The sequence below is a fragment of the Perognathus longimembris genome, chromosome 22, assembly GCF_023159225.1.
Source record: "Perognathus longimembris pacificus isolate PPM17 chromosome 22, ASM2315922v1, whole genome shotgun sequence".
NCBI lineage: Eukaryota > Metazoa > Chordata > Mammalia > Rodentia > Heteromyidae > Perognathus > Perognathus longimembris.
Genome location: NC_063182.1, coordinates 34,762,260 through 34,777,833, shown reverse-complemented (window position 1 = coordinate 34,777,833; position 15,574 = coordinate 34,762,260). Strand labels below are relative to the sequence as shown.

At 36.8% G+C, this 15,574-nt stretch overlaps 1 protein-coding gene across 2 annotated transcripts in view; it reads left to right on the top strand.

The window, feature by feature from the left end:
- Positions 1 to 15,574, top strand: part of Pja2 (praja ring finger ubiquitin ligase 2) — a 56,001-nt gene that overhangs the window by 6,313 nt on the left and 34,114 nt on the right. Inside the window, exons 2-5 of one of the 2 annotated variants that reach the window (XM_048331082.1) lie at positions 9,411 to 9,528; positions 11,144 to 11,344; positions 13,362 to 13,906; positions 13,946 to 14,403. In XM_048331082.1, the coding sequence (XP_048187039.1) occupies positions 9,498 to 9,528; positions 11,144 to 11,344; positions 13,362 to 13,906; positions 13,946 to 14,403 (1,235 nt within the window). In that variant the 5' untranslated portion in view covers positions 9,411 to 9,497. Of the gene's footprint in view, positions 1 to 9,410; positions 9,529 to 11,143; positions 11,345 to 13,361; positions 14,404 to 15,574 lie in introns of both variants that reach the window. The other variant, XM_048331081.1, reaches the window with a different exon arrangement.

Genomic DNA, 15,574 nt, shown 5'->3' with positions numbered 1-15,574 from the left:
GTGGTCATTTATCTTTTAAGGACATTCCATTTAGGATTGTTGTATCCTCTTGATAATAAATCCATTAGCCGACTAGAAGTTCAGTCATGGATAAGTGTTGAATTTCAGGTCAATGTTTTAACTGTATTTAGTTAGATGGGTTAGTTTTTACTCTACATATTTTGAACTTCTATAACTGTGTCTTGATGAGTAGACTACTAGTTATGTAATGTCTTCCTTTACCTCTGATAGTATTCCTTATTTTGAAGTCCACTTTATCTAAAATTATATAGCCTTTCCAACTTGGTTTTGATCAGTGCTAACAGTATCTTCTCATGTCCCTTTACCTTCAATCTATGACTAAGTAGGTTAACTTTTAGAAAAATTATTTTTTCAATATATCCAAGTAATGGACGCTATACTGAAAATAAACTATACAACTAGTGGTTGGGAATTGGGAAAACGGAGGGAGTTAGAGAAAGGGTGACATTGTCCAAAAAGAAGTGCACTTACTACCTGATTTATGTAACTGTAACCCTCTGTACATCACCTTTACAGTAACAATAAAAAACAATAAAAATATAAACAAATTAGAAATACATTTAGTTGGTATATATTATTCAGAATAATGTGATTTTTTTGACTCATACATAGATCTATAATCACAGACTATATTCAGGCAATATCAGTCAACTTTTTTATATAGAGTCAAATTTGTAACACTGTACTTTCAACTTCTCACTATTTTTTGTGGTATTACTGTTCCACATTTTATTTTTATGTATGGTGTAAACTCATAATACCTTGCAGTAGTTGTCCGTTGGTATCCATGAGGATTTCCTTTAGGACTGCTTGTGAACATGAACATCCATTGGTAGTTCAAGTATCTTAAATGAAAAGCCATAATAGTCACATAGAACCTAGCAACCTAGCCACATCTTCCCTTATGCTTTAAATGATTTCTAAGTTAATTAAAATGTAAGTTCCATATAAATAATTACATTTTTATTTTTTTTCTAGATTATTTTCAATCCAAGGTCGAGTAGGTCCGTGAATATAGGGACCCATAGAGACGGAGGACTGCATTTTTAGAACTACACTCTCCATCCAATATTGCGGTCACTAGTCAGTGTAGCTGTTTACATTTTAATGTACTTACTTAAAATTTATTTCTTCTGTTGTATTGTCCACTTTGCAAGTGCTTATTCCTTCTGCTTGGAGAGCACCCTTTCACGTTTCCTGCAGTTCAGATCTACTGATAAAATTTCTCAGATTGCCCCTGAAATACTTTGAGTGGTTCTTTTGAAATACATTTGCTGTGTGTAGCTTTGTTCGTAATGTCTTTCCCCTTAGATAAATTATATCACCAGTGGATTTCTTTTCTCTCTCTCTCTTTTGCTGGTGGTTTAGCTTACTGAGGGTCTGGGCACTGTCCTTGAGCCACTTTGTGTTGAAGGATAGAGCTGTACCACTTGAGCCATGGCACCATTGCAGCTTTTTCTGAGTAATTTATTGGAGATCAGAGTCTCATGGACTTTCCTGCCATGGTTGGCTTTGAACCCTGATCCTCAGATCTCAGCCTCCTGAGTAGTTACAATTGTAAGTGTAAGCCACCAGCACCCAGCTTGAATTTCTGTTTACTTACAAAATTTATGATGAAAAGTTGACTAGAATTCTTATTCTTGTTCTTTTTTTCCTTTTTTCCTCTGACTTTGCATTGTTTTCTTATAGATTTTCATAATAGGTAGAATATGATATGTCTCAGGAAATGCATTTTTAGTATTTATCCTCTTTTGTCTAATTATCACTGTACAAAGGTAATCCTTTCAAAACAGTCCACAACGTTTGAAGTCCTTATTGTATTTTGTGTTCCTCTTGATCTTTACATGTATTTTTGTATTTAGGTTTGAGTAATTTGTTATCTGTCTCTAAGCCATTAAGTTTCCTTGACTAGTCTTTTTTTTTTTTTGGCCAGTGCTGGGCCTTGAACTCAGGACCTGGGCACTGTCCCTGACTTCGAGCCTTGAGCCACAGCGCCACTCCTGGCCATTTTCTATATATGTGGTGCTGAGGAATCAAACCCAGGGCTTCATGTATATGAGGGGAGCGTTCTACCACTAGGCCATAATCCCAGCCCCCCTTGACTAGTCTTTTCATGAGCCTACAGAATGTTTGATTCTTTTTTACATTTTCATTTTCACATCCATTAAATTCTTCATGTTTTCTGCTAGAATAGGCATATTCTAGCAGGGTAATAGTAATTTTTCTTTTTTTTTTCCTGATTGGGTCTATACCTGGATTTGCTTATTGCTTAATCTCAACATTTGTTTTCTTAGCTTTTCTTGTTGTTGTTTTGTAGTTTTTATTTTATGAATAGTGCTGTGGGGTGGTCAGTGGTCTGGCAAACAGTTCTTATTCCAGTTCTTATGCCTGTGCTTTTTTATCTGCTAGGACCCTAATATGGGGGGAACTGATGAACTCCCATCCATGTTGAGCTGGTTTAGATCTGTTTTCACTGTAATCACCTTTTTTTTTTTTTTTTTAATGCCAGTCTTTAGGCTTGAACTCAGGGCTTGGGTATTGTCCCTGAGGTTTTGTTCTACCACTTGAGTTCCACTTCTGGCTTTTTGCTGGATAATTAGAGAAATGATTCTTTCATATTTTCCTACCTGGGCTTGCTTTGAACCAAGGTTGTATTACAGGTATGAGCCACTAGCAGCTGGCTTCAGTGTGGTCACTTTTTTTTTTTTTTTTTTAATTGCAGTCCTGGGGCCTGGACTCAGGGCCTGAGCACTGTCCCTGGCTTCTTTTTGCTCAAGGCCAGCCCTCTACCTCTTGAGCCACAGCTCCACTTCCAGCTTTTTCTGTGTATGTGGTACTGAGGAATCAAACCCAGGGCTTCCTGCATGCTAGGCAAGCACTCTACCACTAAGTCACATTCCCAGTCCCTCACTGTAGTCACTTTTAATGCACTATTATGCTTAGTGGCACATGAAATACCAGATCTTCTTGAAGTTCCTACTCTGCCCTCAGCCTTTAACTTTATCCATCCATATCTATACTTCTGTAGAAAAAGTCTATTAGTTACAATCCCTCCCTACACCCTAAACAACAGACTATTGTTTCTTGATACTGACTAGGCAGGAATGGAGAGAGATGACTGTCTTGACTCAAGCTCTGTGCTTCACAAGCTACCTGTCTGTCTTGTGAATAGGGCAATCATTCTGTCCCTATTCCTTCCCATGAAAAAGCTAAACTCTACCTCTTTTGTAGGTTTTTAATAAGAGATAATAAAAAATAGTAGATTTCTAGCTCCTTTCACACTGCCAGAAGATCTCTAATGGTGTCCAGATAGGAGTCTGGACTATGAACTTTTTACTAATGCTGCTCCAAGAGTAAAGGCCTCTTTCTTTTTTTTCCCATACCCTGAACACAATGTAGCGCAATGATTGCTTTCCCTTTTCAGATAGTGTTAGCTTTTTTCTTCTGCAGGGGAGATGGATTTTTGTTAGGATTTCACTCCTTTCCTTCATTGATAATTATTGATACCACTGAAATACGGCCTTTTGCCTGTGAGCCTTTTTTCTCAGTCTCAGCTTTTAATAGAGAACTAAGTTAAGGAAAAGACTGTGTGAATAAGTACCAACTTTCTACATTTCTGCAACTCTCATGTTTCTGTTCTTGTTTCTAGGTCATACTTTATCTTCAGAAGTTTGTTTAAAGGTTTTAGCTAATATATATATATATTTTTTTCTTTCTTCATTCCTGGGGCTTCAACTCAGGGCCTAGGTATTGTCTGAGAGCCGTGAACTTTTTTTTTTTTTTTTTTTAGGCTCAAGGCTAGCATTCTACCAGTTGAGTCACAGCTCCACTTCTTTTTTGGTAGCAAATTGGAGAGAAGTGTTTCTTGCTTGGGCTGGCTTCAGATTGCCATCCTGGATCACAGCTTCCTGAGTAATAGGATTATAGATGTGAACCACCAGCACCTGGCAAGATGAGATTTCTTAGCCATTTGTTTGCTCCGAATACTTTTTACTCTTGTTCTTTCTCAAGTGAACCAGTAATACCTGTCTGTCTTTGAAGACACAGGCCTAGTTTTCTTGTTTCAGATTCCTTGATAGTTTGATGGCTTTAAGAAATGGGATTTTGATCATGTGGAATTTCTTCTTGGGAATACCTTTTCTGTATTCTCCACAGTAGTAGAACTATTTTGAGGTGTGTTTTTTTTTTTTCTTCTGTGTGTGTAGATATATTTTTAGTAGTATTAAAGTTTGAACTCAAGACCAGACCTTGTGCTTGCAAGGTACTCTGCTACTTCACACACACACACACGCACACACACACCCTGTTTTTGCTGTAGTTATTTTTCACGTTTGTATTCCAGAGCTGGCCTCAGACGGTGATACTCCTACCTATGCCTGCCTCGTAGCTGAGATTACAGGCATGCATCACCATACACCTAGCTTGCTTGTTGAAGCGGGGCAGGGGGTCTCAGTCTTTTTGTCGAGACTAGCTTTAAATTGCCACCATCCCGGTTTCTGCTAAAAAGTTGCTGAGACCTCCATCTCAACAAATAAACAGTGGGCATGACGATTCACAGCTGTGTGGGAAGCACTAGGACCACAGTCCGGGCATCATGGCATAAATGCTGGGTCCTTTTTAAAAAGTGACTGAAGCCAAAGGGGCTACCGGGACAGCTCAAGTGACAGACACCTGCTAGCAAGGTGCAGGTTCTGAATTGAGACCCATCCCCACAAAAGAAGGAAAAGAAGGCGGGAAGGAAGATCATAGCCGCCAAAGTTAACACACTGAAAGGAAAGGCCAGCATTCCTAACTAGGGCTTTCAAGAATACATCTAAAGTGCTGAAATAAGGAAAAATAACGTACAAGGGAATAGAATGCTTCAATGACAAGACCAATTTGAATTATATGACTTTTATATGGCATCATGTTTAACAACTGAAAACTACATTTAAAAAGTGTACTGACAAAATAATCTGGAAGTGGAGCTGTAGCTCAAGTGGTAGAATGGTAGCCTTCAGCAAAAAAGCTCAGGGACAGCACCTAGGCCCTACATTAAAGCCCCAGGACCAGGACCAACAGAAGGAAATCCCAAAACACTAAAACAATTTAAAAATTCTAAGCCACAAAATCATCTCAGTTTATGAGGTTTCAAAGGATTGGAATTGTAGAGCTTATATTTTATAACCATTATGAAGTTAAACTACAACTTAGAAAAACAATTAGAAAGGCTCCAAAAAGTTGTAAATTAAAGGACTAAGTAGCCCATGGATGAAAAAAAAGTTCCTGTGGAAATTAGAAGACATTTTCTGAAAAATGAAAATACTAAATGTTAGAATTGATGGAGTGCAGTTAAAATTATGCAGAAAGGTCATACAGTGTTTTGGATAACTTAGTTGGGGAGGAGCAGAGGAATACTCAAGTGGTAGAACATGTGACTTGCAGATCTAAGGCCCTACCCTTTTATTATTATTTTTTTAAGATCTTGAAGTTAGTACTGTCAGGTTCTTGAAGGAACAACAAATTAGCTCCCTCCAAAATGGACAAAGAAGGAAGTGATAGTAATATAAAGAAATAGAAGGTAGTGGAATAAAGATTTTTGTATAGTCAGAATTTTATTGAGATTTTTATAAAATAAAGGTCAAGAAAAAAAATGAAGTAAACAAAATTTTACTAAAACCAGAAATAAGCAATCACTTCAGATCCTAACAAGGAAAAGTCAATAACATTAGTCTGTTTGACAGTTTAAATGATAGGTTTTAATTCCTGAAAAACTCAATTTACCTGAACTGATGTTTAACGAAATAGAAAACATGAGTTGTGCCATATATATCACGAACATTTGTAAAATGAAAACCCCAGGCTCCAGATAGTGTCACTGGAAAAAAATCTATTAATTTAAGATATAATACCAGATTTACACAGATTCTTTTAGAGAATTAAAAACAATTACCAATATTTCTCAAAAGCAGTGGCCAGGCTCTGGTGGCTCACAGCTCTTGAGTTCAAGCCCCATGACTGTACCCCTTCCCTCCCCCTACAGAGAAATGAAGGAATATACCATGTCTTTAAATGGGGAACTATGCCATGTCTTTCCAGTAGGAGACTCACACTAAATTCCTATTTTTAATGATTTAAGATTGTATATGAGATGTTAAGTGCCCCAGGTGTTAAGATCTAGTATGAAGGAGGTTATGGTAATGCAAACAATTTTATTAGAACAGATAAGACGCAAAGTCCAATGGGAGAATATGATTTTTTTTTTTTTTTTTTGGCCAGTCCTGGTCCTTGGACTGAGGGCCTGAGCACTGTCCCTGGCTTCTTTTTGCTCAAGGCTAGCACTCTGCCACTTGAGCCACAGCACCACTTCTGACCATTTTCTATATATGTGGTGCTGGGAAATCAAACCCAGGGCCTCATGTATACAAGGCAAGCACTCTTGCCACTAGGCCATATTCCCAGCCCCAATATCTTAAAATTTTTGACCACTTAATGATTTACACACATTTAGCAAGGTAGAGGCTTTATTGTAACAGATTAGAAGTGACAGTTTTCAACTACTTAAATGTTAGATTTTTTACTTTCAATGTTTCTAATGACATACTGTATGTTTGAGTTAGGATTTAATATAATTTTGCACTACCAATTTAGAGTTTATAGTTACTCTTACAATGGTGTGCAAAAGAGAGTAATATTTAAACATGCTTAGCTGTCTTCCAATACCTTTTATCAGATTACCTTTGTATATACCAAGAGTAGCAAACCCATTTTATTTCGGAACCTTTAATATGTGTGTGTGTGTGTGTGTGTGTGTGTGTGTGTGTGTGTGTGTGTGTGTGTTACTGGGCTTTAAACATTTTGCTCTTGGCTGGTACCCTGTCACTAGAACTACACCTCCAAACCTATTTGTACTCCCTTCTACTATCTCATCCCAGGACTCCAGGGCTTGGGCACTGTCTGAGCTTTTTTGTCATGGCTTGTACAGCTCTACTTGAGCCACAGCTCCACTTGAGATTTTTGTGGTGGTCAATGTGAAATAAGAGTCTCCTAAGACTTTCCTACTGGGGCTGGCTCCCAACTGTGGTCCTCAGATCCTCAGCTTTCTGTGTAGCTAGGATTACAGGCATGAGCCCCAGATTTCCAGCCTATTTGTACATTTTACATTGCTTACTAACTTTTTAATGGGTGTTACTACCATTTTTACCCTTGTTGATTTGTGGAACTTGGTAGCTATGTGTCTTAAACGTAACCTGTAGCTTCCAGTTGTAGGAATTGATAGTATATCATCACTTGCTTTTTTATGATTGGGATTTTTGTATTGTTGTTTTTTGAAGAAAATGTTTGATAATTTTAGTTCACCAAGAACAGTTCATCTTTTGGAAATGTCAAAAGACTGGGGTAATATCTGGTTTGAAATTGCACATAATACCTCATCTCCAGCGCTTTCTCTAAAATGTTAGAATACAAAGTTCACATTAATTTATTCTTACCCTCTTAATTTCATTAAATTCTGTGCTCATGTATTTTCACAAAGATTAAACTATCGCATGAAATTAAGGTAAAGCATTGTTAAAACTTTCATTTCTCATTGAGATTTGAACTATTAAGTGGTTGTACAAAGGGATCGCAGTTGGTATTAGTGACAGGTTGTTTATAGTAGTATGTAAATCACCTTAGCACTCACTTATTGTTTAGCTGTTAGAAAACAAGATCTGTTGGACAGTTTGTCAGTGTGTGTATGTGTAAGTAACCATGTGTACTTGAGGGTACAAGATGTTAGAACTCTGCTGATAGACTGAAAAGAACTTATAACTTGTGAGAAGTAATTATAAGAGCTTTACCAAAAGATTGAAAACAATTTGTAATAGTAAGAAAGTGCAGTTGATGAAACAGCTTTCTACCAATATTTTTCTTTACCATAGCCTGTGTGCTAATAAAGATAAATTACTAAAAAAATTCTTTGTACATAATTGATTTCTTTTTATATTAAAATTTAATGCAAGTAGACAAGTTTAAGAAAAACTTTAGGAAACATTTTTAGAGAATTTTGAAAGCTAAAATAAGGGAAACCTAAGACAAATATTCTAATGGGATGGAAAGAGCAGGAAAGACAAAGACATTATATTTGTTTCTTTTTAAAGACACGTAAAGTAGATAAGTTTGGCTCTCAGTGGGTAGTTTAAATGCTACAGATCTAATTGACAGGTTAAAATCCTTTGGGAGGTTTGGTTGATATGTCTGTCTTACAGTACCTAAAACTTAAGTCATTGCTGAAAGTAAGTGTTCTGATGAGGCCGCTTAGTGAGTGTTAGGGATAGGAAGCGTGGATTATGAACAGCAGTTCTGATGGTAGCCGCAAAGGAATAGCCATGATATTTGGATATTGTCCACATATTTATTGTCCATGTTGGTTATTAAAATAGATCTTCTCAAGGGGAAAAAAGATTAGTGTTGTGGTATTAAAAAGTGAAACCATTGTTCTATCAGTTTGTGGAAGCATAAGAAAATCCAGTGTCCACACGTTTTTACATTGTTTATATGTGTATATAACTCAAGAATAACTAGATAACTTGTTATTCTGCAGTAAACTTAGCAGTTCCGTTTTATTATTTCACAGTTTCTGTAGGCCTGAAACTCAGAAGCAGCCTGGCTTGAGTAGTTTTTACTCAGGGTTTCTCATGAAGTTACAGTAGAAATGTAGGCAGAGAAAGCTTGACTGAACTGACAGGAGAACTCAGTGGCTCTTGGCACTTGATCACCAAGGGGATCTTTGCATGGGGCAGTGTGAATGATCACATGATAGGGCACCTGGCTTCTCCCAGAGTCAGAGAGCTGGAGAGCCAGGGGGAGGCTCCAATGCCTTTTTAGTCTAATCTTGTATGTCACATGTTAGAACCACATCACCAGAGAAGATTCTAATGCTGAGAACAGCTGTGAGTTTGCTTAAGCATCAGTTGGAGTTTGACTTAAGGTGGCTACCTTCCCCGCACCCCATTTTACATTGCCAAGCTTCTGTAAAAAAAAAGCAAATTGTCTTATTTATTCGCTGATAGTTCCTGCCAAGAGCCAGCCACCTAGGACACAATGCTTCATTTTTAATGAAGCTGTTTTAATGAATGCTGTTTTAATACATACTGTGTTAGCCAATACATTGAGGTAGAAATCAAACGAGGCTTTTGTAAGCTTATTAGTTTACTCAGAGATGTACATCTCCTTTAAAAATAGCCTGTGTAGTCTTCTGAGCACTGCTGGTGTAATATTCTAGTTAAAGAGAGAAAGTGATGCCTGATAGGTTAGTAATTGGATCTAGAATTAAAATTTTCCTGACTCACTCTTTACTTTAGACAACTTTGCCCTTTGTGTTTTGTGCGTTTATTGCTAATCTTGTTCACTATGTTGTGTCTTTTTAGGCATCTTTTGCAGCTCATCCCTTGTATGAGTTAACCCCGAACCCCAGCCAGTGTTCTACTGAAGTAGGCACAGAGAAATTGCCATCCATGTCTCAGTACACTGAGAAAGAGCCATCAGGTAAGAAAGGTGTCTGAAGGATTGCTTGCTTTTCTGTCTAGGTACTCTGAGTACCGTATATGGCAAGTCATCATCTGACACGTGGTCTTGAGTAAAGGTTAGTTTCTAGCTTTTAGTATAAAAGTAAATAAATTTTTGATACTTTTTTTGTAGCCTTGGCTTCTGTTGTTGATTCCAGTTTGGAGCTTATTTCTTTGGATCAGTTAAGGGTACTTTCTTAGGTTATTGGACGAGTGACCTGAACATTTAATTTGACCTTAATTTTTGTCAGTTATTAAAATAGCATAATGTATCTACCTGAAGTAAGATAATTTCACACTTGACAGTCTTATAAAATACATTTATTTTTCCTTTGCTTGAAACTGATTGTATTTCTTAGTTTAATGTAAGGAAACAAATATGAAACTGTTATACTTATTGACTATATATCATATATTGTGAAAAAAGTTTGATTCCTGCATAGTATATGTAATGTAGTTGACTGGACAAACTTAGATTCTACTGTTTTTTAACATTCATCATCCATTCATCATTCATTCATCGAAACTAAATATTTAACACAATTGGCAGTTGATGCTGAAATTTGTGAATAGCCCTTCCACAATTATACATGTGAAATATCAAAAATTAATAAATAAGTTGATCTACCTAATTTTTGTTGATTTAAAAAAAACTGAATATTTAAATTGTTTAAATGTTGGTGGCACTTTTGTGATAATATGTGCCATTCATTCATAGTTTTCAAAGATGGAATAGAATGTGTATGACATGACCCATAATCCTTTTCTATTAGATTTTTTTTTTTTTTTTTTTTTATCCCTTGTGGCTCTTCCTTAGGACCTGGGTGCTATCCCTGAGATTTTTTGCTCAAGGTTAGTGCTCTACCACTTTGAACCACAGAGCCACTTGCAGTTTTCTGGTGGTTAATTTGAAATAAGAATCTCATGGACTTTTCTTGCTGAGGTTGGCTTCAAACTGCAATCCTCAGATCTTAGCCTCCTACGTAGCTAGGATTATAGGCATGAGCCGGCAGTGCCTGGCTCTTTTAGGTAATTTTATCTGACCTTAAGCATTGAAATATATTTGTGTTTGTGGTACAGATACAGTTTGAAGTGATTACCTATAACCTTCTACAAGAATGTGCTAATAATAAACTCTTCAGATATGTATTGAATACTTACATTGAAGGTACTTGGTAATTTGGACAATTATTGTCTAGTTCATAAGGAACATTGACACTATAATAATTTGGCATATGAAAACCTTTTTCTGGTTTATTTCAGTAAAAAAAAATCTAAAACACCTCAAAGAAATCAAACTTAGAAGGTATTTTGAGAGGGAGAAGACCACCTACTCTTACTCTATGTCTTATTTCATGTTTAGCTAGTGAAGAATTTATTTGGATTTGTTCAGTTACAAAAATCGGGTATCTTTTTATGCAATGTCTACTATGAAATGTTTTATGGTACTAGTAAAATGCATTTGATGTTGATATGATTTAGAACATAAAAGCTGTATTATTTGTTGAATAATAATATATGTGTTTGTTCCCCTCAAGTAGCTGTCAGAATAAAAGTCATTCTTGTTCATTCATTCATTCATTCGTTCGTTTTAGTGATGGATCAAGACTCCAGCAAGGGCGCTTGGCCCAAGCCAGCAGGAGGCTATCAGACAATTACAGGCAGGCGATACGGAAGGAGACACGCATATGTCAGTTTTAAACCATGTATGACCAGGCATGAAAGAAACTTAGGTCGGGCATTTGATGACTATGAAGTATTGGAGCTTGATGATGTTCCAAAGGAAAATTCCTCAGGTATGTAACGTGCAGCTATATAATAAAATAAGGGTTAATAGATATGTCGGGATTGATCTTATAATACTTGTTTGTTTTTTTTCATTTTCATTTCTTTATTGTTAAAGTGATGTACAGAGGGGTTACATTTTCATATGTAAGGAAGTGCATACATTTCTCATCTAACTTGTTACCCCCTCCCTCAGTTGCCCCCCTCCCCCTCCCCATTTCCTTTCCCCCACCACCCCTCCCCATTTCCTTTCCCCCTCCCCATGAGTTGTACAGTTGGTTTACACCATATGGTTTTGTAAGTATTGCTGTTGCATTGGTTTGCCTTTTTATCCTTTGTCTGTCTATGTTGGTATTCCCTTTCCCTTCCCAGTTCCAATACAATATCCAAGGTACCAAAATTAGTTACAGTGCTACCAGGGGTAAAACCACAGGAAAGAAAGACAAAAGAAAAGGGCATAATTTCACACGGAATGTTGAACATAACAACAGCAATGATCATGTTTCCATATAGATGAGTGGATCAAGAAAATGTGGTACATATACACAATGGAATTCTATGCCTCTATCAGAAAGAATGACATTGCCCCATTCGTAAGGAAATGGAAGGACTTGGAAAAATTTCATACTAATTGAAGTGAGCCAGACCCAAAGAAATATGGACTCTATGGTTTCCAACATAGGGAATTTAGTACACGTCTAGGGTAGTCCTAGCAGAAGATCACAATAGCTGAATAGCTATGTCCCTATGAACACATAAAATGATGATGCTAAGCAAAATGATCCTATATTTCTTTGAGTTTTTTTGTGTGTCTTGAGTGTGAATACAGTTCATTTTATGTCAATAAATGCTATTTTGAAATTTATGTTGAACTTAATAATAGTACAAATATTTACACAAAAAGTTAACTAGAATATAACTATAGTTATGTTACATCTCTTAGCTAGAAATCATTTTTTCAGCCTCTACTCTGCGGAAACCTTAATGTGAGCTGTGTATGTTTTTACCGGCATATTATGTTTAAATAACTTTGTTTTCAGTGTTCTAAGTAATTCAGCTTCGCTAGTTCATTTTTCTAATCATTTTATAAAATATACATGCCAAGTAATTCAAAATTCCTTAATTATTCAATGGTATGAAATATGTGTTTTGCAAATATCCATGTACAATCAGTATACCTTTGGACTAGATTTAGTTTCTCCTCCTGGTTCTAAGCAAACTCCATATATCTAGAAAATGTTTTGTATACATGAATATATATGAATTTGAATTTCTAGCTAGTCATTCCAATAAAGTTTATGTCAATTAAAGTTTAGTTATTTTAACTTAAAAATTCTTGTTGGAGCAAATCTTGGTGTCTTTTTAATTATTAAGTTAATAGCAATGAAAGATATTTGTGTATAATCTATGGGGATAGTTTTTTATTTTGTTCATGCCTCAAAATTTTAACTATGACAGAGAAAGTATATTGACTTGTTCAGTCAATAGCTATAAGACATTCAAAGTTAGCTCATTTTAGATGTACTATAACAGTATGATTTGAGGATAGAAATAAAGTATATATCTAGACTCTAAGATGTAATATTCTGAATTAACACTAAAACAGAGCCTCATTTCTCTTAGATCTGTGACATGTTATTATATCAGTCATAAATATATTTGAGGTTTTTCATTTTTTAAGTCTATTAATAAATGGAGTTTAATTTGAGATTAAAGGGGTGCAGGGCGATTACCTGTGACTTGGCTTTAGCTTCTCCTTCTATGGCATATCTTTCCCTTCTCCTTATGTCTTGTGAAAGATTTTAAGAATGAGGACTTAGCTGAAAAATGGCTCTGCAAGAAATATGAAGGGAGACAAATGAATCCATGTGGTAACCATTCTGTTCTGCCAGTTCAAGTAAAGAGCATAGAAGCATGTGCCAAATAAATGTACTTAGGATTTCAAGTAGGTAATAATTGGTGTTGAGTTATTGCATCAAATTTTATTGGAATTAATCCCTACAAAATGTTTTCTTTTTTTCTCTGAAGGTCCCAGTTCATTGGATCAAGTTCCTTCTGCCTTATCTGATGAACCTGTATTTGAAAATAGTGAAACAGGAACTCCCACTTGCGGTACAGCATTGAACCAAATTGTTGAGAACAATTCATCCTTTGCTACAGAACATCATAGTCAGGAAGGCAAGGAGACCTTAGGAAGCAGTATGAATCTTCATAATCACTCTGAGACAGCAAATATCCCAGCAGCTTGTAATGTCTCAAATGCCCAAAATGGAGTTGCGTTGGTTTATACTGACTCTTATGGTCCAGATGGCAACCATGGAGAGGATACTGACTGTCTTCAACTTTCTGCGGAAGTTGTGGAAAGTAGTGGATACCAGGAAGCATTAGGCAGCACAGCAATGGGGCTGGACAATGGCGAGGCAGAAGTGTACACTGGTATTTCACTGCCAGTTCCTGCTTTTAACTGTGAGATAAGAGAGGAATTCGAAGAGTTAGATTGCACTCCTTCAATGAATAGTTCTACTGATGATGCTGAGTTTATCCATCAGAGCAAACAGTCCTCTCCTGAAGATGAATTGGTTAGAAAGAAACAAGATAATATTGACCATCAGGAAAAACAGACAGAAAATTCTCCTGCAGATGCAGCCTGTGTTCCAGGGCATATCTGTAGTGAACAAAATGCAGGTGATAGGGACAGCAACTGCAGAAGTTCTCCTGAGCAGGTAGTAAGGCCAAAAGTTAGGAAAGTGATCAGTTCAAGCCAGGTGGACCAGGAAATAGGTCTTAACAGGCATGAGGCTAAGCAAAGAAGTGTGCAGAGATGGAGGGAGGCTTTGGAAGTTGAGGAATGCAGCGGGGATGATTCCTTAATAAAGTGTGAAGAGTTTGATGCAGAACATGAATGCATGTTTTTGAATCCGCCTTACTCAAGAGTTACAGCACGGGAACTGGAGCACAGCCGTGTAACACGAGGAAGTGGAGCCGCAGGGGGAAGGCAAGGGGCCCGGGATACCAGCTTTTGGAATGGCTGTGGAGATTATTACCAACTCTATGACAAAGATGATGACAGGTAAGGCCCCATTCCGTACTTTGTCAGATGGCGCATTGACTGAAGTTGTTTGTTTCTAGTGTTGTGACACTCAGTGATCTATGTAATGTGGTTAAGAAATTAGATCATTTATCAAATATTCTTCGTGAGCATCACCATACACATAAACGGCTTACTAGTCACAGTTTTTTACAGAAACTTTCTTGGGGCTGTTTTTGTGCCTGACAGGAATGAAAGGTTCACGTAATACTTACTAGGTATTATAAAGGGTACAGATGCTAAATATTTTTGGTATTTCCAGGGAAGTGTGTGTTTATGTTTTTACATGTAAAATTATTTATTTATTTTTGAATATCTTATGACCTTTAAGTAATTGTCCAGAGGAGTTGCCGTACACCAGCAGTTTGTGATTATAGGGCATCTTGACCAATGTCACTCCTATCAACTGTACCACCGCTCCCAGCTCGCCCCTCCCTTCACTTCTATTAATTCTTAGGTTATGTATTTGAATTTTTTCACCATTTAGCAAAGCAGTTTATGAATCTTGATTTATGTCATCTCTTCAGCATCTTCACCCCCCTTCCCTTTTGTTCTCACTTCTGTGGAGGCACAAGGAATTCTCCCCTCTAATCCCCCTTCGTTCTTCTACCCTTTTCCCGTCGACCCCTCTCCAGTCTTGCAAGTACACATTTCCTGGTACTTGTTTTAATGGGCTTTGACTTAAGTCTTTAAAAAACCTACGTAAAGTCCCACTCTGGGTTAGAAAGGAAGATTAAAGAAACTTGATTGGTAATATTGTGTTAGTAGTAGTAGTAGTAGTTGTAAATACCTATTTTAAATTTTTGTTAGCATTTAAAAATCCTCCAACAGCCATATGGTAAGGACCGTCATTTCCCCTACTCACAGATGAGGAAACTGAGACAACAGAGTTAAACCAACTCCTAAAAGTGACTAAAGAGTGGAGCTGGCATTTGAGTGTGTCAACTCCAGAGGCTAATAGGTTCTTCACCACAAGACTACTGCTTTCAAGAGAACATAAAACTTTTTTTTTTAACATAAGCATTCTTTTTTCAACCCCATCAGTTGCAGGATTTTATTAATAAGTACATTTATTTTATTTTATTTTATTCTTTTGGTGCTAGTCCTGGGTCTTGAATTCAAGGCCTGGGTAGTGTCCCTGACCTTTTTTTCC